Source organism: Hemiscyllium ocellatum, chromosome 1 (assembly GCF_020745735.1).
Source record: "Hemiscyllium ocellatum isolate sHemOce1 chromosome 1, sHemOce1.pat.X.cur, whole genome shotgun sequence".
Classification (NCBI taxonomy): Eukaryota; Metazoa; Chordata; class Chondrichthyes; order Orectolobiformes; family Hemiscylliidae; genus Hemiscyllium; species Hemiscyllium ocellatum.
Genome location: NC_083401.1, coordinates 68,588,113 through 68,613,394, shown reverse-complemented (window position 1 = coordinate 68,613,394; position 25,282 = coordinate 68,588,113). Strand labels below are relative to the sequence as shown.

General features: G+C 39.8%; 1 protein-coding gene across 7 annotated transcripts in view; it reads left to right on the top strand.

Moving 5' to 3' along the window:
- LOC132808422 (atos homolog protein B) overlaps positions 1-25,282 on the top strand; it is a 142,049-nt gene that overhangs the window by 100,190 nt on the left and 16,577 nt on the right. For all 7 annotated transcript variants that reach the window (XM_060822297.1, XM_060822133.1, XM_060822200.1 and 4 more), the window contains 4 exons: positions 6,149-6,207; positions 11,450-11,546; positions 16,710-16,868; positions 18,699-18,767. In XM_060822297.1, the coding sequence (XP_060678280.1) occupies positions 6,149-6,207; positions 11,450-11,546; positions 16,710-16,868; positions 18,699-18,767 (384 nt within the window). The remainder of the gene's footprint in view (positions 1-6,148; positions 6,208-11,449; positions 11,547-16,709; positions 16,869-18,698; positions 18,768-25,282) is intronic.

Sequence of the window (25,282 nt, the reverse complement as noted above, 5' to 3'; positions counted from 1 at the left end):
TAGATGAGCCAGAATTTCCTTCAATTACTTGGGAAGATCAAAGGCATTCATTGTATTCACCCTTTGCCACTGACTCAGTTCCTTTCTGACTGTTCACTTCAGCTATGTGAGTCAGTCTTTGATACTTTTGTGTTGCTCCACCCAGAACCGAATTTCTGGTTTCAAATTCTAGCCACCACCAAACCTGCTGAAGTCCACCCTTCTAACATTCCCCAACTTTATTCCCTACTGTGCTACTGCTGAGAACTTCTTTGTCATGTCATAAATGACTTCTTAACACCATCCTCCCTATCCACTGAAGCTGTGACCTCAATTAACTTCAACTCATGCGAAATCCCATTATCAACATCCTGTCTCATTAAATATTACTTGTTTCCTTTTCCAGTTCTTGCCAATATGCTTTGGCACATATCCCAAGAAATTTCAGAATATTACCTGATGGAATCATTTATAGCATGCAAGGAGCCATCCAGCCTAATCCCACTTTTTCATCTTGCAGACTATAATTTGGTGGCACTTCAAGTACATTTTTAAAAATTCATTCATGATATGTGGGTATTGATATCTAGGCCATTTATTGTTTATGCTTAATTGCCCAGAGGGCAGTTGAGAATCAATTATCTTTCGCTGGGTTTGGAGTCACGTGTATACTCAACGTGACTAATTTTTTTCCTCGGGGGACTTTAGTTCGCTAAAAATATTTTTAAAATGTTCTTGTTCCTGCTGCAAACAAACCTTCAGGTAGATAGTTCCAGAACCTTACAAGAAATTCCTTGAAACCTCTACTACTTGCCCTAATTTTTTGACCTGATTATAGACTCACCAAAGGAAAATGTAGCCACCTTTCCACTGCAGAACTGTATTGAAAGTAGACTTATGAACATACAAACGAGGAACAAAGAGTCGGCTAGCTCTGCCATTCGCTCAGATCATGGTTGGTCTGATTTTCACCTCCCCTCCAAGTTTCCTGCAAATCTCTAATTATCTATCTATCTGCTTTAATGTTTGAATATTTAAAAATTATTTTAAAATATTTAATTTCCCGTCTCTCTCATCAACCATTATACTTTATAAAAAGTGAAAGAACTACATATGCTGTAAATCAGAAACAATAACAAATTGTTGGAAAAGCTGACCAGGTCTGGCAGTATCTCTGAAGAGAAATCAGAGTTAACTTTTCAGGTTGAGTGATCCTCAGAACCATTACCCTCTGTTTCCTGCTTCTGGGTCAGTTTTGAATCCAATTTGCTGCTATGTCTTGGGATTCCTTGGACTATTTCTTCAGTGACTTGTCTGCCACATGTTATCTTTAAATTCATTGATGAACCTTATAGACTGCCACAGCAAATACTCTCATTGATCTGCTTGTTACATATCACTACCGTGGTCAACAAAATGATTCCGTTTCTGACTTTAACCCATCCTGCAGACACTATTCCAATATCGTTCTCACCACTCAACTTAGGCTGTCTGATTCTATAATTGGTCTATCCCTATCACCACCTTGGTACAACTTCAGTGGTCCTCCAGGCCTATCGCTAGGGAAGGTTGGAAAACGATAGGAAACCTTTTATTTTTCTTCTTTTGCTTCCTTTAACAACTTAGCAAATATTTTATTCAGGCATGGAGATTTATCCACTTGTAAAAATGTTTAAATCTGTTAAGACTTCTCTTTCACTCTTAGCTTTATCTAACATTTCATTTTTCTCCTCCTTGATTGCCATGTCTGAATCATCCCTCTGTGGCTTTGACCCACCTTCAATGAGACCTTTTCAGCCATGGTGTAAAATTGTTGTTTATCAACTCTAAGTATTTTTTACATTTTCCAGTCCTGGCTGCCAAATTTGGCAGAACCTTCATCCACCTTACTGTATCTTGGGATATGCCCTTTATCTTCAAATAATTTGAATTCCTGTCTTAGAACCTGTTTTCAAAACCTTCCTATTTGACTATGCCTTTGGTCATGTTTTTCCAAAATTATGATTTATGTCCTGTGTCAGATGTGGCACTGAAATTGCAATGTTTTATAATGCTAGAGCTATAATGGGAATAAAGTTTGTCAACTTATCATTTTGGAGAAAGCCTCTGAATTAACAAGTGTCAAATTTTCATGGTGTCTTTGTAATCTTTTGTTTCCTCCTTCCCCATATTTATTTCATCCATGTGTAAGACCTGGTTTGCCCGCAGATAATTAAGCAATGATTGGGAAAGCACTCATCCCAAATGGCTTAATTTCTAATTTGTTGCTCTCCGTAGATAGCCGCTTTTTAAAAAAATTAAGTACAAGTATTTAAAATTGATTAACAGAGAATTTTCAGTGTGTTAATGCATCCATCTTTAAGTAGCTTATCCAGAACTCTTAATAGCTCCCTAAAAAAGTTCTGAAGTAAAATATGCAATAATGTGCAACAGAATTTAAAAGCTACTTGGATAATAGAACATAGAACAAACAGCGCAGAACAGGCCCTTCGGCTCTTGATGTTGCGCCAACCTGTGAACTAATCTAAGCTCTTCCTCCTACACTATTCCATCATCATTCATGTACTTGTCCAAGGATTGTTTAAATCTCCCTAAAGTTACTGAGTTAACTATATTGACAGGCAGGGCATTCCACTGTCTGAGTAAAGAACCTGCCTCTGACATCTATCTTAAATCTATCACCCCTCAATTTGTAGCTATGCCATCTCGTACAAGCTGACGTCATCATCCTAGGGAAAGGACTTTCACTGTCTACCCTATCTAATCCTCTGGTCATTTTGTATGTCTGTATCAAATCCCTTCTTAGCCTCCTTCTTTCCAATGAGAACAGATCCAAGTCTCTCAGCCTTTCCTCATAAGACCTTCCCTCCAGACCAGGCAACATCCTGGTAAATCTCCTCTGTACCTTTTCCAATGCTCCTACATCCTTCCTGTAATGGGGTGACCAGAACTGCATACAATATTCCAAGTGCGGCCGCACTAGCTTTTTGTACAGTTGCAGCATGACATTACGGCTCTGGAACTCAATCCCTCGACCAATGAAACCTAACTCACCGTATGCCGCCTTAACAGCACTATCAACCTGGATGGCAACTTTCAGGGATCTATGTACATGGCTTCCTAGATCCCTCTGCACATCCACACTGCCAAGAATCTTTCCATTGACCCAGTACTCTGCCTTCTTGTTATTCTTCCCAAAGTGAATCATTTCACATTGAGCTGCATTGAACTCTTATTTGCCACCTCTCAGCCCAATTCTGCAGTATATCAAAGTCCCCCTGCAACCTGCAACACTCTTCCACACTGTCCTCTGCTCCACCAACTTTAGTGTCATCTGCAAACACACTAACCCATCCATCTATGCCTGCGTCCAAGTCATTTTTTAAAAAATGACAAACAGCAGTGATCCCAAAACAGATCCTTGTGGCACACCACTAGAACCAGACTCCTGGCCGAGTATTTTCCATCAACATCACTTGCTGCCTTCTTTCAGAATGCCAGACTGCTAAATCACCCTCAATCCCATGCCTCTGCATTTTCTCCAACAGCCTACCATGTGGAACCTCGTCAAAGGCCTTTCTGAAGTCTATGTATACCACATCAACTGCCCTACCCTCATTCACATGCAGGGTCACCTCAAAAAGCTCAATGAGGTTTGGGAGATATGACCTGCCATTGATGAAACCATGTTGACTAACTGCAATCGAATTTTTGCTTGCTAGGTGATTATAAATCCTATCTCTGAGATAATCTTTTCCAAAACTTTTTCCTACAACAGATGTAAGGCTCACTGGTCGCTAATTATGTCGATCATCTCGACTGCCCTTCTTGAACAAGGGCACAACATTTGCAATCCTCCAGTCCTCTGGTACTAAACCTGTAGACAATGATGACTCAACGATCACAGCCAAAGGCTCTAACTTAGCTTTCCTAGCTTTCCAGGAAATCCTCTGATAAATCCTGGTCTAGGGGATTTATCTACTTTCACTCCTCCTAGAATTGATAACACCTCTTCCTTACTACCCTTGATCCTTTCTAGTCTCACATCTCGTATCTCATTCTTCTCCTTTACAATATTCTCCTTTTCCTGAGTGAAAACCAATGAGAAATATTAGTTTAGCACCTCTCCGATCTCCACAGGATCCACACACAACTTCCAACGTCTGTCTTTGAATGGCCCTAGTCATAGTTTTTATTCCTCACATACCTATGGAAAGCTTTAGGGTTCTCCTTTATTCTACATGCTGAAGACTGCTCATGTTCTCTCTTTGCTCTTCTTAACTCTCTCTTTAAATCTTTCCTAGCTGATCTGTAACTCTCCATCGCCTCATCTGAACTATCTCATCTCATCGTCACATAAGTCTCCTTCCACTTAACAAGAGATGCAATTTCTGTCGCAAACTATCTTTCCCTTACCTTATCCCTTCCTGCCTGCATGACAGGGACATAGCTATCAAGGACACGCAATATGTGTTCCTTAATCCAACTCCACATTTCAATTGTCCCCATCCCCTGCATTTTGCTACCCCATTCTATGCCTCCTAAGTCTCGCCTAATCGCATTATAATTGCCCTTCCCCCATCTATAACTCTTGCCCTCTGGCATGAACCTATCCCTTTCCATCGCTCAATTAAACGTATCTGAATTGTGGTCACCTACCACTAAATCAACAGCTGGCCTGATTCATTACCAACCACCAGATCGTGTGGCGTGGCCCCCCTCTTGTCGGCCCTTCAACATGCTGTGTCAGGAAACCGTCCTGCACACGTTAGACATACTAGAGTTAAGCATTTCCAGTCAATGTTGGGGAACTTAAAGACCCCCATAATAACCATCCTGTTCCTTTTACTCCTAACCAGAATCATTTTGTCGATCCTCTCCTCCACATCCTTGGAACTCTGCAGAGGCCTATATAAAAAAAACTTGCAACAGTGTGACCTCTCCTCTCCTGTCTCTAACCTCAGCCTATACTACTTCTGTAGACGAGTCCTCGTCAAAAGTTCTTTCAGCCACCATTATACTGTCCTTGACTAACAAGCCACACCTCCCTCTCTTTCACTGCCTTCCCTATTCTTAATGAAAGATCTAAATGCTGGAACCTGCAACATCCATTCCTAACCCTGCTCTATCAGTGTCTCTGAAATGGCCACAACATCGAAGTCCGTGCTGTAAGCTCATCTACCTTATTTCAGATACTTCTGGTGTTGAAGCAAACACACTTTCAAGCCAGCTTGCTATCTGCCAGCATATTCCTGTGACTGTGAAATCCTGTCCATGCCCTCCTTACTCTCATCCTCCTGTGCACTGGAACTACACTTCAGGTTCCCATCCCCCTGCTGAGCTAGTTTAAACTCACCTGGGTAGCACTAGCACATTTCCCCGCCAGGATATTAGGACCCCTCTTGTTCAAGTGAAGACTGTCCCTCTTTCTACCTATGTCATTGATATCTACATGTACTATCTCAAACACATCAAATAAGTGTTGTTTATCCAATTGTCAGAAATTGCGATATTGCACAAGGAAATCTAGAAAATAGAAAATCCAAGTTAGGAAAAAATTGAAATGCTAGAAGATAAGTGGCATTTTGGTTTCTGTCGCACAATAAGCTCTTGATATGGCCTAGATTTTGCAGACCAGTTTCTAAGCAGGTAGTTGCTTCTGCAGTACAATATGATGGTCACAGTTTTCCATACATACAGCAGAAAGAATTGGCGAGCTGATGTTTGAAACAACAATGTATACTGAAGCAAATCTATTTGAAACCATGATTCTGTGACCAGAGTGGATTTATAAAATATAATATTGACATATGTAACATGGTTAGCACAGTTGTGTAACTATATATTTATGAACACCATGAAAGAAATAAAGGCAGAACACACAGGATTCATTTTTGGGAATAAAACTAGATTAGATTCTTTGTTTCTCACTTAATGGTTTTGTTCGTCAAATGTCTATTGCTTGATTTAAAGTTGGTTTATAATGATAAACAGTTGTGATTTATATAGAAGATTTTTCTGTTCAGAGAGTATGAGATTAAAAATTCCTGTAAGTAGACTATTGTAACAGTTTAAAAACATTGCAACATTGTATCATGATTCGGAACACAGGTTTCAACAGGTGCTCCACGTATATAGTTTAATGTCTGCATTCCCCTTTTTACACTAGACCTCCTCTGATTGTATCAATACTGGCAGAAGGTTAAATAATGGATTACGTCTGAAATCGTAAGTAGACTGCATCTTATCCTTGTGTTGGTATCTGCTCATAGTGGTTAAATGAGAAACCGCTCTTAAATCTTTGAAGAGCTATAATATTAACATATGGTATTGTTTTTCATAATGTTGATTTGTTACAAGAATATGTTTTTGTCAGCCTTGACTTCCATCCTGAATCAGAATGCTTGTTTGTTTCAAGTGTCAATCCAGAGACTTGGTCACATATTCAAGCAGCACTTTGTGCAGTACTGGAGAAGTGCTGCATGGAAGAGTTGATATTATTCATTGGAGCTATTGAACCAAGGTTCCACTCGAGTGGATGACAATGACTTTTTGGAACACTAAAGTTCTCCTTTATGTCCAAGCCAATATTTATCCTTCAGACAGATGAAATATTGTTATTTGAGGGAGCTTAATATGCAAATTAACGTCCATGCTTCCTGCAGTAAAAGTGACTACACTTCAAAAGTACTGTACTTCGCAGATTGCAAAATGTTTTGAGCCATCCTGAGGTAATGAAAGGTGCTACACAAATCAAAGTCTTTCTCATATCCCTAATATAACTGGAAAGTCAGTCGCACTCCCTGTTATTGAAAAATAGGACAAGAGCCTAATAATAATCTCAAGTAGCTGACTTTTTTTTCTTCCCTGCTCACCTGAACTTTAAAAAGGACGACAGTTTTTTGTTGTATCACTTGTGATACAATTGAGTACTTGCCCCATCCCTTTCCCCTGACGCAAGTGTGAAAATGAAGTATTTTGCATCTGATGCATTTTAACTGTTGAAACATGCCAGCCAAATGAAGTCCTCTTTTGCAGCTAGAATGCTTTTGGTCTCTCACCAGAGAAAGAACCTTTGCATAGTGAAAATGCAAAACAAAAGGCTTGTAGAGTTTATTCAGTCAAGGAGTACAAAATTCACACTCTGTTTTGTGATTAATAAAACAAAGATAGTACGGGATGTCACTGTGTTCCTGTTCCCATAAGTAGTTCAACTAAAAATTGACAAAAAATAACAAAAACAGCATCTAGTCTAATGCATCGATTTAACTTTTTCCAGCAATGCACGTGATCTTTATTTATCGTTGGCATCAGGTGAATAATTGATTAAATTAATCAATGAGCAAAAGAACTTTTCTTGATTTAACTTGCTGCTATTTAACTAATAGTTGGTGAACAAACTTCTTTTCATCTATTCCATCGAAAACAGAGTCCTGAAATGGCTCATTTATTTCCAATGCTTCAACACTGTAGAAATCTTGACTACTTATCCTCACTTTGTAATTATCTGTAGCCATTTAAAACCCAAACTTATCATTGTTTAATCTTCCTTTTGATTTTTCTGACTACCTGTCCTCCTCTTCGTAGTTCTCTCAGTACAGGTTATGACTTCATGACTTTTTAAACATAGATTTTTGACCTTTCTTCTTTGATACTGCTCTTTCCTTTCTTTAGAATGGTGACCTCAATGCTGAGATAATATTCCACAATGCTTTGGCACTTCACTCAAGTAGGCATTCTTGATTTCTGAGGTTATATGTTACTACTTTAACTGAACAAAACCACAGCCGATCCTTATTTTGCTCATGACTGTAGATCACTCCACTTGTCCAACCAGCTTTTTGGAAAATGTACTTTAAATAAATGTTAGAAAAAGTTCACTTGACTCATTCCTAGAATGAAAGGTATATTTTATGAAGAAAGACCTAAACCATTCAACCTGAGTTTAGGAGAATGAGGTAATTTTATTGAAATGTAAGCTCCTATAACTTTTGGTTCCCTTATCGATTTAAAAATCTGCCAATGTTAGCCTTGAGTATATTTAATGACCCAGTCTTGCAAGCTGTCTCCAGTAAAGAATTTCATCAATTCAGTAATCTCAGAAGAAATTACATATCATCTTTGTTTTAAATGGTGACCCCTTAGTCTGAAATTGTGTCCTGTAGTCAGACTGTACTACAAGGAGAAATAAACTCTTTTTGCATCTACCTGTCAAGACCTCGAACAATCTTATGTATAATAAGGCGGCCTCATTCTTGAAACACCAGTGAGAGTACAAGGTCAATCTTTCCATAACAAAATATCTCCATACCCCTGGACCAACTTAGTGAACCTTCTCTAGATTGCCTCCACCACTATATCTTTTCTTAAATCATGGGCCCAGAACTGTTCACGATATTGCAGGCATGGTCTAACCAGTACCTTGAGTTTTGGCAAGATATCCCAATTTTTATACTCCATTCCCTTTTGTAAGATTAAAAGTATATTTGCTTTCTCTATAACCCTCCGTTCTTGGATGCTAGCTTTTTGTGAAACATGAATGAGGATTCTTAAATCCATCTGTGGAGTTTTCTCCCATCGTTCCCTATTTAAATAATATTCATTCTTCTATTCTTTCTGCCAAAGTGCAGAACCTCACTTTTCCCAGATTATACATAACTGACAAGTTTTTGCCCACTTTTTTAACCTACCTGTATCCCTCTGTAGTCTCTTTGTCATCCTCACTTCTTGTCTTCCCACCTATTTTTGTCATCTGCAATTTTAGCAATATTCAAGTCATTTATATATGTACTGCCACCGCACTGATCATTGTGCACTCCACTAATAACAGATCAGCATCCTGAAACTGTCCCCTTTTATACAAATTCAGTCCTGTATTTGTGAGCCAACCTACTGTCCCAATGTCAAGGGTTCTAATTTCATTAAGAAGCCTTCTGTGGTAACTTATCGAATGCCTTTTGGAAGTCGAAACATACCATATCAACTGGTATCTCTTTATCCTGCTTGTTAACACACCAAAAAAAATCTACTTTGTCAGGCACGATTTCCCTTTCATGAAGTCATGCTGACTCTGCTTGATTATATTGTGAATGTCTAAATACTGTGCTATTACATCCTTTATAATTGACTCCTAACATTTTCCCATTGACCAAGTGGTCTACTGTTGCTTGTTTGCCTCTGTGTTCCACATCAATTGTTAATATGCTTTATTTCACAGAATGTACGACATGGAGATGAATCCCTCTGTTAATTGAACTAAACACCCAGAAAAGCTCACCATGCCTTGTAGTCTGTCAAAATATGAATGACAGAGAATTCTCAAATTCCTTGATTTAAAGAAGAAAACCATAATTTATTTTCTCACTCTAAAAGTGAACATTAAACAAAAACTAATGTCAAATCTAAGCCACCCCTTTTCTCAACTGTTTACTATCTGCCTCCAACTTTCTAATCCGTACTGTTCCAGTAAGACACTTACGAAAATTACATCATCTTAGTTTCAAAACCACATCATCTTAATTTCAAAACCACACAGTCTCTGTCATCTTCTGTGTCTTCACTCTTCCAGCTGCTGATCTCCGTGGGTCGTCATCTATCTTTCTGCTACAACTATGTTTCACATGAACCAGTATCTTTGACAGAGAGTGTTTTCTAATTTCTTTGAGAGCAAGATGTTAGATGGGCAATTAGCTCTTTGGCAGTTTCTCTCTCTACCATTGTTGCTCCCTGACCAATTTTCAAAATGTCTGCATTCTTATAGTCCCAACATCGGATCGTCTCATTGATTTGATGTTGGCGCTGTGACTCAGTTGTTGGCACTGCTGCCTCATAGCGCTAGGGACCTGGGTTCGATTCCACCCTCGGCTGACTGTGTAGTGTTTGCACATTCTCCCCATGTCTGTGTGGGTTTCCTCCGGGTACTCCAGTTTCCCCTCTCAATCCAACGAATAGCAGTTTAGGTGAATTGCCCATAATGTTCAGGGATGTGTAGGTTAGGTGCATTAGTCAGGGGTTAATATAGGATAATAGAGTAGGGGAATGGGTCTGGGTGGGTTACTCTTCAGAGGGTCAGCATGACTTGTTGGGCCAAAGGGCCTGTTTCCCCACTGTAGGTTTTCTGTGATTCAAAACAATAAATTCAAACTCATTTGGGTCTTAGTATCCTGGGGGATAATTTAAACTGGTTAAATTCAAATTGTTATCAAAACAGCAACCAAAACTCAGGTATCCACTTCACAGCCCAATATTACATATGTTCAGTTTTCCAGTACACACTGAATTGCCATCTAGTCATCAAGTTACAGTACATGCCTTTAACTTCATAGCAACAGTGAAATGTAATGGATGGATTGACTAATATCAGTTAATATAACCAGACTGTGCTTAATAGGAAAAAACAATGACCTTCTCTTCACAAAATTTGTGGATTATCCTGTTTGGCTTAATCATAACTACTGCTACATGCCTTTCTGAATTCTCCGCCTCCTGAATGTGCCAAAGTTGCCTTTCAGCTCTTTGTTTCAAAAGCCATTAGTCCATATTACTCCATTAATCACTGTGTTCAAAGCCTGAAACCACCAGCTGAACCTACTTGGTCCCTCAAGAATGCATGAGGCCAGGGACTCCTGTGGGGTAGTCCATTCCAATTAATTTAACAAGAGTTTGCTCTGGCATTAATTGCAATAACATGCCATACTTACAAATTAGTATTAGGACGAGGCCATTTGGCTCATTGAGCCGACTTTAACATTCCATAAGATCACAGCTGACCTGAGTGTAATCTCAAATCCAGATTCCTGCCTCCCTGAAGGACCTTTCACCATCTTGCTTACCATTAATCTGTCTGCATTTGCCTTAAAAAAAAACTTAGAGACTCTGTTTCCACCATTCTTTTGAAAAAGAAAGTTAGAATTAAGACTACTAATCCTCAGAAAAGAAATTCTCCAAAGCTAGCTTAAATGAACGATCCTTTTTTTTTTAAATAGTGACACCTATTTCTTCTCGCACAAGAGGAAACAATCTTACTACATCTATTCTGTCAAGATCTCACCGAATCTGTTTCGATCAAGGTGTTGCTTTGATTTCTGGTTTAAGTTGAACAGAAACCAGCCTAGCCTGTCTGACTCCTTCACCATGAGTCTTTATTTGGTACAATAATTATTCATGTGGCACCTTGTCAGATGCCTTCTGGAAATCTGAGAATACTGTCCATCCTTTGTCCTTTTCTCTACACAGACATACTATGTCATAGAACTTCAATAAATTGGTTAAATGTGATTTGTCTTTTACAAAACTACATTAATTCTGTGTTGCTGTGCATTTTTTCCAAATACCCTGGTACGATGCCTGTACCAGCCCCTAAGGAAATAGAAACTATTTACATGTTCTAAATAAAAGTTGCTCTTTGGATTAAGTAGTAAAGGATAGCTTCATATGATACCCATACTTTGCTCTTTATTTTATCCTCCAGACGACAACTGCGGAGTGCATTTGCCGGAGAATCCAGCAAGTTGTCGAGAAGCAGTACACTTCCTTCTATTAGCCGTTCTTTGCTCGGAAATTTTGAGGTACAAATATGTAATACTACCAACTGTGGTAAATTATTCATGGGGATTCCAACAGGTAACTCCTTCCAAACTGAGCCTGGTTATCAAAAGTTATAATTTATTTGCTCGGACTTCTTCCTCTTGGACAATCATCAACAAAGAGCACAACTGAAAACATGGTTTCCTTATCTTCAGGGTGGGGAAAATTAAAAATCTTGCTTGTCTTAGCTTGCTGTGACTCTATTCATTTTGTATAATGAGAACATGACAACTGGACCTCTGTCTGTACAAAGCCCATGTCTCAGAAAACAGAATGAGAGAGCTGAGTTTTCATTATTATTAAACTCTTGCCTTGGCTGGGGCAACAGCTTCTGCTAACTTAGCAGAGTGGAAAGGAAGGGCATATTCTGTACCGACACTTATCTGGTCTCATCTCTGAAGTGCCCTTGGTGCATATGTCCAAGTACTGAACTAATAAAAAGGCATATTCAAAGATCAGAATATCAAAGAGATTTCCCCCTCCCCCCACGCAAGCTCATTGCCCAGAGAAGTGTTGAAAGAAATGGGAATTGTGGAAACTGCTGTTTAGAGGATGCAGAATATCAGTAGTTCTCAGGCACAGTGTCATTGAGATGTATAGCATGGAAACAGACCCTTCAGTCCAACTCATTCAGCATTTGGCCCATATCCCTCTAAACCCTTCCTATACCCATACCTTCATATACCCATACAAATGCTTTTTGGATGTTGTAATTCCAACAAGCTGCTCCACCTCCTCTGGCAGTTCATTCTGTATATGCCCCACTGCTCGCATGAAAAGGTTGCACCTTAGATCCTTTTGAAATCTTTTCCCTCTCACCTTAAACTCTAGTTTCGGACTCCCCTACCCTGGGAAAAAGACCTTGGTATTAACCCTAGCCATGATTTTATAAACCGCTAAGGTCACCCCTCAGCCTCTGATAATCCACGGAAATTAGCCCCAGCTTATTCAGCCTCTCCCTTTAGCTCAAACCCTCCAACCCTGGCAATGTCCTTGTAAATGTTTTTTCTGAATCCTTTCAAGTTTCATTACATCTTTGCTTTAGCGGGGAAACCAGAAGTAAATGCAGTATTTCAAAAATGGCCTAACCAATTTCCTATACAGCCGTAACATGACCTCCCAACTCCTGTACTCAATGCACTGACCAATAAAGGCAAGCTGACCAAATGCCACTTTCACTATCCTGTCTACCTGTGACTCCGTTTTCAAGGAATTATGAACCTGCACTCCAAGGTCTCTGTTCTGCAAAACCCCCCCAGGACCTTACAATGTGTACACTTTTCATTGATTTGACTTACCAAAGGGAACACCTCACATTTATCTAAATGAAATGCCATTTGCCTATAGACCCATCTGATCAAGGTCCTGTTGTACTCTAAGATAACTTTCTTCACTGTTTACTGCACCACCAATTTTGGTGTCAACTGCAAGTGTACTCACCATATCTTCTATGTTCACATCCAAATTATTTATATGAATGACAAAAAGCAATAGACCCAGTGCAGTTCCTTATGGCACACTGGCCTTCAGTCTGAAAATCACACCACCACCACCACCCTCTGTATCCTATTTTCTTGCCAATTTTGTATCCAAATGACTAGCTCTCCCTAGATTCCATGTTATCTCACCTTGCTAATCAGTCCACCATGTGGAACTTTTTAAAAAAAAGTCTTGCTGAAGGCCATACTAACAACATGCATTCATCAATCTTGAAGATAACTCTAAGTGGCATAGCGATGTACAGCATGGAAACAAACCCTTTGGTCCATGTCGACCAGATATCCCAACCTAATCTAGTCCCACCTGCCAGCACCCGGCCCATCTTCCTCCAATCCTTCCTATCCATATACCCATTCAAATGCCTCTTAAATGTTGCAATTGTACCAGCTTCCACCACATCCTCTGGCAGCTCATTCCATACACTTACCACCTTTGCGTGAAAAAGTTGCCCTTTAGGTCACTTTCATATCTTTTCCCTCTCACCCTAAACCTATGTCCTCTAGTTCTGGACTCCCCGACCCCAGGAAAAAGACTTTGTCTATTTATCCTTTCCATGCCCCTCATAATTTTGTAAACCTCAATAAGGTCACCCCTCAGCCTCCGACGCTCCAGGGAAAACAGCCCCAGCCTGTTCAGCCACTTTTTTGTAGCTCAGATCCTCCAACCCTGGCAACATCCTTGTAAATCTTTTTTAAATCCTTTCAAGTTTCACAACATCTTTCTAATAGAAAGGAGACCAGAATTGCACGCAATATTCCAACAGTGGCCTAACCAATGTCCTGTACAGCCGCAACATGACCTCCCATCTCCTGTACTCAATACTCTGACCAATAAAGGAAAGCATACCAAACGCCGCCTTCACTATCCTACCTTCCTGCGACTCTACTTTCAAGGAGCTATGAACCTGCACTCCAAGGTCTCTTTGTTCAGCAACACTCCAGAGGACCTTACCATTAAGTGTATAAGCCCTGCTAAGATTTGCTTTCCCAAAATGCAGCACCTCGCATTTATCTGAATTAAACTCCATCTGCCACTTCTCAGCCCATTGGCCCATCTGGTCCAGATTCTGTTGTAATCTGAGGTAACCCTCTTCGCTGTCCACCACACCTCCAATTTTGGTGTCATCTGTAAACTTACGAACTGTACCTCTTATCCTCGCATCCAAATCATTTATGTAAATGACAAAAAGTAGAGGGCCCAGCACCGATCCTTGTCCACTCCACTGGTCACAGGCCTCCAGTCTGAAAAACAACCCTCCACCCACCACCTGCTGACTTCTACCTTTGAGCCAGTTCTGTCTCCAAATGGCTAGTTCTCCCTGTATTCCGTGAGATCTAACCTTGCTAATCAGTCTCCCATGGGGAATCTTGTCGAACGCCTTACTGAAGTCCATATAGATCACATCTACCGCTCTGCCCTCATCAATCTTCTTTGTTACTTCTTCAAAAAACTCAGTCAAGTTCGTGAGACACTATTTCCCATGTACAAAGCCATGTTGACTATTCTTAATCAGTTCTTGCCTTACCAAATACATGTAAATCCTGTCCCCCAGAATCTATTCCTACAACTTGTCCACCACTGATGTCAGGTGCGCCAGTCTATAGTTCCCTGGCTTTTTCTTACTACCTTTTCTTAAATAATGGCACTCTACTAGCCAACCTCCAGTCTCCTGGCACCTCACCTGTGGCTATCAATGGTACAAATATCTCAGCAAGGACCAAGCAATCACCTCCTTAGTTTCCTACAAAGTTCTGGGATACACATGATTAGATCCTGGGCATTTACCCACATTTGTGTTTTAAGATGTCCAGTACCACCAACTCTAATATAGACACTTTTCAAGATATCATGATTTATTTTTGAATAATTCTACTTGCTGTTGTTTATAATATAAGGGATTAAACTGTAAATCTACCAGACTGTCTTTCTTTCCTGCTACAAATTGACCCTGATAGAAAATTAGATTTTAAGTTTTCTATTTTGATATGAAATGAATTTCCAATTATCTCATTTATTTGTAAATAACACAAACCGTAATATCAGACTGAACTTCAGGTTTCAACAATTATTATTACTCCCATTGAATGAATACTATTTGCTTAGTTTTTTTCTAGTTTAACACCTTTTTGAAACGGCAAATTACAACTTCAGTCATAAAACTGTTTAGGATTTGTGTTATTCATTCATGGGATGAGGACATCACTGGCTCGGCAGCATTTATTGCCCACTGGGCAGTTAAGAGTCAATCACATTGCTATGGGTCTGGAGTGACATGTAGGCCAGACCAGGTAAAGATGGCCTAATGGACATTAGTGAACCAGATACATTTTTCAGACAATCGACAATGGATTTATGGTCATCATTAGATTCTTAATTCCAGATATTTATTGAATACAAATCCCACCATTTGCTATAGTGATGGTGGAACATTGGAGACCCATAGACAACATTGTATGGGTCTCTGGATTAATAGTCTAGTGATAATTTCAATCGGCCATCGCCTCCCCATATCTGATTTACAAAAAAAGAGAACAAATTGGCACAGTTAGTGAAAATTGAACATAATTTATTGTTGGCTGGGAAATTTTATGTTCTTATGTTCTTTTCAGTCCGTCCTTCGATCATAGGCAAACTTTACAATAGACTAGGCAGCTTGATCCTTTGTTTCTTTCAAACACACTGAGCAGAACTGTTGGGAGGCAGAGGTCAGAGTAGTTCTATGTAGACCGAATCAGAGCACGATTAGGCAGAGGTCAGAGTAGTTGGGTTCTTCTATGGTGTTCCATCTTCCATGTTTATGAAGTCAAAGGATACTAATCCAAATTTCACAGCAGGGGGGCTTAAAACCTAATTCTGCCATTGCTATTTTACTGCCAGTTACACCAGTGTTTCATGTTTCAGAAATTACCAAGGATCTGCAAATTTTTATGGATCGGAGCTTAGTTGTTCTTTAAGGGTTATAACTGTCACAAAGCTCTGGACCCTTTTTTTTTCTAAAAGCGGTTCCTTTTCTCATAGATGCTGTGTCCTTGACTTTTCTCAGAGAGGTTATAAACAGGCTGTGCTCTGATTAGACTAGTTTGGTACAAAGATGACAAGGATTTTGAAAGGATTTTTGTTTGTATGTAAACGGATGAGACTTTAGGCCAAAGTGATCACGTTTAGAAGTGACCTATATAATGGAAGGGGAGTGGTCAACTCTCTAGTTCATCAGGTCAGTCTCGAACTAGGTAGAAGTTTAGCAGTGGACTGTGTGAAGAGGCCCTCTCTCTCCCTCCCTCCCCCTCTTTCCCCTCCTCCCTCCTGTTAGCATCTGTTTATTTTTACTGTGTTTTAAGGAGGTTTGCATAGTGGGACTATTGTGTATATGCAGAACAGCATAATTAAGTCTGGTTTGGATAGACTGAGTTTTGCAGGGATTCTTTATTCTGTTCTTTGTGTTTCATTGTGTAATTTTTATGAATAAACTTTTTTGTTGGTTTAAAACCTGGTAGTCAACCTCGCTAACTTACTCCGGATAATTTTCACTGCAATTTGTTTCGGCAAGTGCACAAAGTCATAGTCTGGGCTGCCTGCTTAAGAATGCTTTGAGTGGTCTGGCCTAGTCCATAACATAACTAATAATGTATTTTATCTCATTGCAGGAATCCTTGTTAAAAGGTAGATTTGCACCATCAGGAAGAATTGAAGGTTTTACAGCTGAACTTGGAGCAAGTGGATCATACTGCCCTCAGCATGTAACACTACCTGTGGATGTGTCTTACTATAATGTTTCTGAACACAGTGCTCCATCACCATTTCTGGTAAGAGAATATTTTGTGGCATTATCTGTTGGGATTGCTTACAGACATTTACTTGGATTCAGATGGTAGCACTCTTGTTGTTGAATCAAAATGCTGTGCATTCAAATGTCACTCTAGAGACTAAAGTATAAAAAACTTGCAGTACTGAGGGGACCCTGCCCTGATGGAGGTGTTGTCTTTCATGTAATATTACAAAAACAATATTACTATCTTGCCTTTCAAATGAATATTAAAGATTTCTGAATTTTCTTTTTCAAAGAAGTGCAGAAAAGTTGTCATTAATATCCTTGTTAGCATTTTACCACTAATCATCATCACAAAACCAGATTATCTGATCATGATCTTATTGCTGTGTGAGAACCCTTGCAGTATGCAAAATGGCTGGTGCAATTCTGGTGTGGTGACTAAACAACATAAGATAATGAAAAGTGCTAATTAAAGTGCAAACTTATTTTTATCCTTTCTGCTGCCTGTTTATAATTGAGGAAAAGTAATGATTTCATCCACTTTTAATTCTTAGAATTTTTGTTATTTCTCCATATCAAAATGTTAATAGGCATTCTTTATTACAAACTCATTGTTTTCCATTGCTGTAGCATTTTGATATCACCACTGAAGCATTCTGACTTCATTCACTCAGAAATTGTTGTTTTTTTAAACCATTACCATTTCCTCAGAACTTGAAATGTTCTGTTGATTTTGAGGCTTATCTGTTGTTATCCATTGTTAACATTATGGTGTTAGCCTTATAAGAGAACTCCAAATTATGCTGCAGCCTAGAGATTCAGTGGTGCCATACCTCCTCTTCAGAGTCTGAGTTTGTAATATATCAGGCAGTTGTGTCAGCTCATTACATGCTGATAGTAGACGTCTCTGCTAGAATCATAGAATCTCTACAGTGTGGAAACAGGTCATTTGGCCCAACAAGCCCACACCAACCCTCCAAAGAGTAACCCACCCAGAATTATGCACCCACCCTGTTATCCTACATTTACCCCTGATTAAAGCACCTAACCTACAAATCCCTGAACACTATGGTCAATTTAGCATGCCAGTTCACCTGCACTGCACATCTTTGGACTGTGGGAGGAAACAGGAGCATCCAGAGGAAGCCCACGCAGACACTGGGAGAATATGCAAACTCCACACAGTCGGCCGAGGGGGAATTGAACCAGGAATTGAACGTTGGCACTGTGAGGCAGCAATGCTAACCACTGTGCTACTCTGCCACCCCAGTATATTGATATAGGCAAAACAAAACTACAGTCTGAGCCTGAATGAAGCAGAGTCCTTCGCGTATATTCATAAGGGATCTATACTTATTTGGGGGCCCATCTCCAGTATTTAATTGCTGCGAGGTAGCCAGGGTCGATTGCTTAAAACCAAGTCTGCATATGACCCAATAGGCTGACCCAATATCTGCTGCAAACCACACCATAAAAGGTAACTATTAGAAGTAATGAGTTTTTTGTAGCCTGGCGAAGTTCTGATCTTTCTATAATGTTGTCATGTCCCAGATGACCTATTGCTAATTGCTTCTACCAACTTCCAAAAGCTATGTGCGATGCTTTGTAAAAAGTGTTTCAAAATGTGAAAATGTTTTCTTTTGAACCGGTTAACTCTAAATACTGAAAAATTAAACGTGAACTTGATCAAGACATAGCTTCCTGTCTATATACCTCAATGCTAAATTTCCAGTGTAGCGTTTACAATAATTTATTCATTGTCTGACTTAATGTGAAGTGCCAAATAAATAGTTTAGATTCTTCACTCTTGGAAATGGAAATGTTTTGACTTTATTCATTTATTTATCATACTATTTTCATTTAGGGTATCGTAAATCTGGAATCTTTGGGAAAGAAGGGTTACAATGTCCCCAAAACAGGAACCATTCAAGTGGTGAGTTTAGTAATCGGCTTACATGCTCATCTTCAAACTTTTAGTTGAAGCACGTTTCTCCAATCTTGTGGGAATCATAATGCCATTGAAAAATGGACTGAAATAACCAACAGAGCATTTGAGGATTCACAATCGATTCCAACTTCTCTGGTCTCAAATTAGAGAAAAAGCCAGATTTCTGATGCAATTTCTCTGTTTAGTGTTGGTGATAACTGAATGTATAGATTACAAACTATAGATGGCAGATTGTTAGTGATAGGATGTTGCAGGGGTCAATGTAGGCCCAAAACTGTTCGCAATCTATTATACATGGTCTGGATATGTGGACCAAAAATACTATTTCCAAATTTCTTGTTGGTACAAAACTAGATGGAAGCACAAGTGGAGAATGCAAGGAGCCTTCAAGGAAACCTGGACAAGCAATATGAATGGGCTAGAACACAGGAAATGGAATATAATGTAAATAAGTGTGGAGTTATTCACCTTGATAGGGAGGAAAAAACAGAAAAACAGAATTTTTCTTGAATAGTAAGAGGTTGGAAAATTTGGCTTTCCAAAAGGAACTGGGTATCCTTGTCTGTGGGTCTCTAAAAGCTAGCATTCAGACATGGCTAGCAAAATGCTAGCATTTATTTCAAGAAGATGTGAGTACAAAAGTCTTGATGTACCTATATAAAGCCTTCATGAGATCTGACCTAGAATATTATTTATAGTTTTGATTTCCTTATTTAAGAAGGATATTTTTCAGAGAGGGAGTGCAGTTCACGAAATTGATCCCTGGGATGACAGGATTGTTTTGAGGAGAAGTTAAGGAATCTGGGTCTCTATTCTCCAAAGTTTTGAAGAATGGGATATAATCTCATTGAAACTTGGGAAATTCTTACAGATGATGACAGAGTGGATATAGTTGGGATTTTTCCCCCTCCTTGGTGACTCTAGAACCAAGGGTCTGGGTCACCTCAGATGAGACTTAGTCTCAGGATAGGTTGCAGGCCTCATTAAGAAGAGGAAGGATTTCTTCACTCTGAGGGTGGGGAGTCTTGTGAATTCTGTCCCCCCAGGGTTCTTTCCATGAGTCCCTTCACCTAGTATTTCTGGGAGATTTTCTATATCACCTGTGATGACAGATACAAAATCTTCCATTTCCTTTTTCTGCATGATAAAGTCTCTTATCCCCAACTGTAATGCGCCAAGTTTTTCTGATTAGACTTACTGGTAGTATTGGCTGAATGGGTGCAACATTGGAGAGATTGACATCATCTAGTTGATCAGTTCAGTTAAATTGAGTTCAAGCACTCATCTCATCAGCAACCAGTTCACACAAGTGTTCAATGTTTATTTTTAATATTCTTTTTTGAATGGTGAGCATCTCTGGCTCAGCCAGAATTTATTGCCTATCCCAGTTGCCCAGAGGCCAATTCGGATTCAGCAATGTTGTTGTGAGTCTGGAGTCACGTGTAGACCAGATCATATAACGATGCTAGATTTCCTTTCCTCAAGGACTACAATGAACCAGATGGTGTTTTTCTTTATAACAGTAAACGGTGGTTCACTAATTGCCACTTATCAGCTTTTTAATTCCATATTTCTATTGAACTCTCGTTTTGCCATCTGACATGGAAGGATTCGAACCCATGTTTGAGGTTCCAGAATGCTAGCCTAGTGACATTACTGCTACACTTCCACCTTCCCTCATATTTACAAGATGTCACTTGGTGAGTTGCTTCAGTATATTAGTTGGGTTTTCCCTGTGATCTCATTCTGAGAAAAAATACCATGGGAGCACTTTCAAATCTCCGCCCTCCCCCACCAAGTCTCTGTTTTCTATTATGATAGCAATATGTTTTTAATGATAAAAGCTCCATAGTAATCTTCTGTCCTCTGAGCAAAAGTTAGAGTTGGGGAGGGCCTAAAAATCCTAAGCTCTGTACACTTTACGTGTAGTTTATGTCTCATATCAGAACAAATTCTTTTTGTTTAAATGTCTTGACAGCTTGGCTTCAAGGTTCATTGGATTGTCACTGATTGAATAAAAAAAATCTCCATTGTCAGTTGTGTGAGCAAGTGCATTCGGGAAACCCAATTTACGAAAGTGTAATGCCTTAAAGGAAGAGTGCATTGTCCTTAACATAGCCCTTATCACTGATCACATTTCTCCCTTGAGTGAGTGTTAAGAACCATTTGAGATTCTATATTACTTAGTCAACTAATATTCTAGCTTTCTTTAAAAAAAAATGATTTGGAGATGTAGATGCAACTAAATTACCATTTACTAAATTATACTTATGAAGAAAAGAATAGTATTAAAGACCAACACCCATTCCCAAGACTGCCCACTATGAGACCATGCTGCACTTTCCTGGTCCTGAATGTTCCCTTGGTGTCCTTGTGGTTGGTGGAATCAGAAGGGGATTGGATAGCCATTTGAAGGGAATCCATTTGCAGTACCATGAGGATTGAGTGAGAATGGCACCTTCCAAACCCACAACCATTTCCATCTAGAAGGAAGAGGGCAGCAGATACATGGGAATACCACCACCTTCAAGTCCTCCTTAAGCCACTCTATCTTCATGTGGAAATATATCGCATTTCCTTCACTGTCATTGGGTCAAAATCCTAGAATTCCCTCCCACATGGCATTGTCGGTCACCCTACAGCAGGTGGACTACAGCAGTTCAAGAAGGAAGCTCAACATCATCTTCTCAAAGGCAACTAGGGACGGGCAATAAATGCTGGCCAGCCAGCGACATATCCCACAAATTAAATTTTAAACAAATAGAAAAGGTTCATGAGGCTCAAAGCTGTTATCCCAATGTGATTCCTTTCTCAGTAGCAAGAAAGGGAATGCCTAGTTTTTGATCCATCAACAGAGGAGGAATGTGATAGTTCCAAATGAGGAAGATGTGTGGTTTGGAGAGGCTGGTGGTAGTGTTTCAATATACTTTTGTCCTTCTATGTGGTCGAGAATGTGGGCTTGGAAGATGCTGTTACAGAAGCTTTGAGTTGCTGCAGTGTATCATGTGGATGGTGTACATTACTGCCATGATCTGTCTATGGTGAAGGAAATGGATGTTTAAGGTAGTGGATGCGTGCAATCAAACAGGATGCTTTGTCATTGAAGATATTGGGGCTGGTCCCTTCCAGTATTTGATTACATTCTTGACTTATGCCTTTTAGATTATAAACAGAATTTGAGAAGCTGCAAGTTGAGTTACTTGCTGTAGAAATTTAAGCTTCAGTTCAAGCCAAATTCAATTTCAAGTCAATAGTAAGCCTTCGGTTGTGGTTCATGGGGTGATGGAAAGGTGGTCATGCCTTTGAAGGCCAGATGGAGTTGGTCATTGTATAGCACTTGTGTCACACAGATGTTATCAGCTCCAGCCTGGATATTGTCCATGTCTTGCTGCTTATGGTCATAGATGGCTCATTTAAAGGAGCCAGCTGTGTGAAACCTACGAGGAGACATGTAGGTAGCTATGTATCTTTAAGAGATCATCATTACCAACTGTACTACCACTTCTGGGAGGTCTGATATTGGGCAGGGCTGGAAAGGAACCAGTGTATGGTATATTCAGGAATGGAGGCGTCTGAGACATGATCTGAAAAGTTTGATTCAGTTACTTGACTAATTTTGGGAAGTTCGCTGATAATGGAGCAAAACCTCAGTCTCTTTTTGATATTTTGTATTCGTGTGTAAATGTCTCCTTGCTCAGTATTTTACATTTTAAAAGTTGGATGCATTATAGCATCCTTGAATCCACACTTTGACCGGATTAGTTTTTTTTATTTATTGTTCTATGCATGTGTTCCTTCTGAAAAAAAGTCTTGCTGATTTGGTCTATAGAGGAAGGGAAAATCAATTTTGTTCTTCAGTGAGGACATTGTATGCACTATAGAGAATCACTTGTTCGTGTGAATTTTCGTGAACCACAACTTGAATACATGACTTTGAAGTTGTATGTCTCAGTCAGTGCTTCCTGATGCTTGCTAACTTGGTTCCTTTCTCTACTGTTAACCTATCTGCGTCATTTTTGTGTTTTTCGACATCATTGGAGCAAATATTTTGCTTTTACTCACCTCCAGTAGATGAGCTCTTCAAACCTGTTTGGCAGCCATTATTCTGATGTAATTTTCTGCACTTTGTTTCCTGAGAGGAAATAGCCATGTTTAAAACAAAAATTAAAATGAAACTATTATAACTAACCAGATTTTCTTTTTTTCAAAGAAGTGCTTCCAAATGTGTACACAAATATTTAATGAGGAGTTAAGATTATAAGACTTTGGAGCAGAAGTGGCCAACTCAGCACACTGAGTTATCATGGTGATCACAGTTGATCTGACAATATTCAACTCCACTTTCCAGCATTTTCCCCATAACCCATGCTTCCCTTACTGATTAAAACAGTGTATTTTAGCCTTGAATACACTTAATGACCCAGGCTTAACATCCCTGTCTGGTAAAGATTCGTTACAGATTCACAATCGTGTTAGGACTGAGATGATCAATTCAACTTACCAAGTTGGATATTCAAACAATGAATCATTTTGCCACCTGATGGAATTCATGGAAATCATTATGAAAGCAAATAAATCTGTCAGAAAGACTGCATTAATTTTCCTTTTTCTCCCCCGCTCCACATAATGAAGACTTCACGGATAGTTGGAAATGAGTGCTGGAATCTTCATATAGGACCAGCAAGGATACTAACCTGCTTCCTGTGTTGTTTCATTGACAAACATATGGCCCTTTATTAAGTAATCTAAATCAGCAATGAATATTATTGAGATTCAGCATAGATCCTGTTGAATGTTCATTTCTCTCAATTTTGAGTGAATTCTCAGTTTTGAGCATGACCTCTTCATCAGGAATGGGGTGGTGAGGGGGGCTAAGGAGGATGAGAGATAAATGGCAAGGGGCTGGTGGGGAAGATAGCTGGGAATGTGATAGGTAGATGAAGGTGGAGAGTGGGGATGGAGAGGATAGGTGGGAAGGAAGATGGACAGGTAGGACAGTTCCAGAGGGTGGTGCTGATTTGGAGGGTTGGATCTGTGATAAGGTTGGGGGAGGGGAAATAAGGAAACGAGTGAAATGCACATTGATCCTGTGTGGTTGGAGGGTCCCAAGACAGAAGATGAGGTATTCTTACTCCAGACGTTGTTAAATGCATCTGTCCCAGAGATGTTCTCAGAAACATCCCACAAGTTCAGAGAACATCTCTGGGATGCACGCACTATGCAACCCCACTGCCCTGGGGCCAAACACTTCAAATCTCCCTCCCAATCCACCAAGGACATACAAGTCTTGGGCCACCTCCATTGCCAGACTCTAGCCACCTGATGCCTGGAGGAAGAACACCTCATCCTCCTCCTCCTTGGGACCCTCCAACCACACGGGATCAATGTTGATTTCATCAGTTTACTCATCTCTCCCCGCACCTTATCCCAGATCCAACCCTCCAACTCAGCACCACCCTCTTGAAGTGTCCTACCTGTCCATCTTTCTTCCCACCTATTCGCTCTATCCACTCAGACCTATCACCATCACTCTCCACCTTCATCTACCTATCGCATTCTCTGCCCCCTTGCCATTTGTCTCTCAACCGCCTTAGGCCTCACCCCTCCTTTCCCCCCCCCCACCCCCCCAACACCACCCCACCACCACCCCCACCCCCACCCCCATATTCCTGATGAAGAGCTAATGCTCAAAACATCGACTCTCCTGCTCCTCAGATGCTGCCTGACGGACTGTGCTTTTTCAGCACCACACATTTTGACTCCAATCTCTAGCATCTGTAGTCCTTACTTTCTCATTATTCCTACATTATTTCTTTTTAGGTAACAGTATTTTTTGTTGTGGTCCATGTAAATAACATCCGTAACGTTTTGGTTTCCATTTCCTCAAAAAAAACTATATTGATGTATTAGATCCTACCCTTTTTGAAAGGTCATATTGGCTAGAAATCACTGAGTCACCACAACAGCAGTTAGATGAACTTTAGATCTATCATTTTTTGGTTGCCTGAAATTTGAGAGTTGCAGTAGTCATGGAATAGTCATAGGGACACTTTTATAATCCAAATATTATTTCTGATACCGCTTGTGTGAGGGGCACACAAGGAAAGTCTTTTGAGTGCATTCAGGAAAAAAGTTTTGTAGCAATGTGTTTCAGTCCAGTAGGAGAGGAATCACATGGTGAGTCACGTGGAACAACTGTCACTCAGGGAACATTTTTAGTTGACAATGGTGATTGTATCATAAGATTTAAATTGGTAATGAAAAAGGATACAGAACAATCCAGAGGAAAAAAAGTAACTATCACGAGAGAAAACCAACTAAAGTGGATTAAGAACAAATGTGTGTGAAATAAGCTGGAGCCAAAGTTTAACAGGTGAAATTGTAGCTGAACAATTGGCTTTCATCAAATTGGTGATTTTTTAGACACCATCAAGGTATGGAGTCATAGTGTTTTAGAACATGCGAAGAGGCCCTTCAACCCATGTCTGTGTCAGTCATCA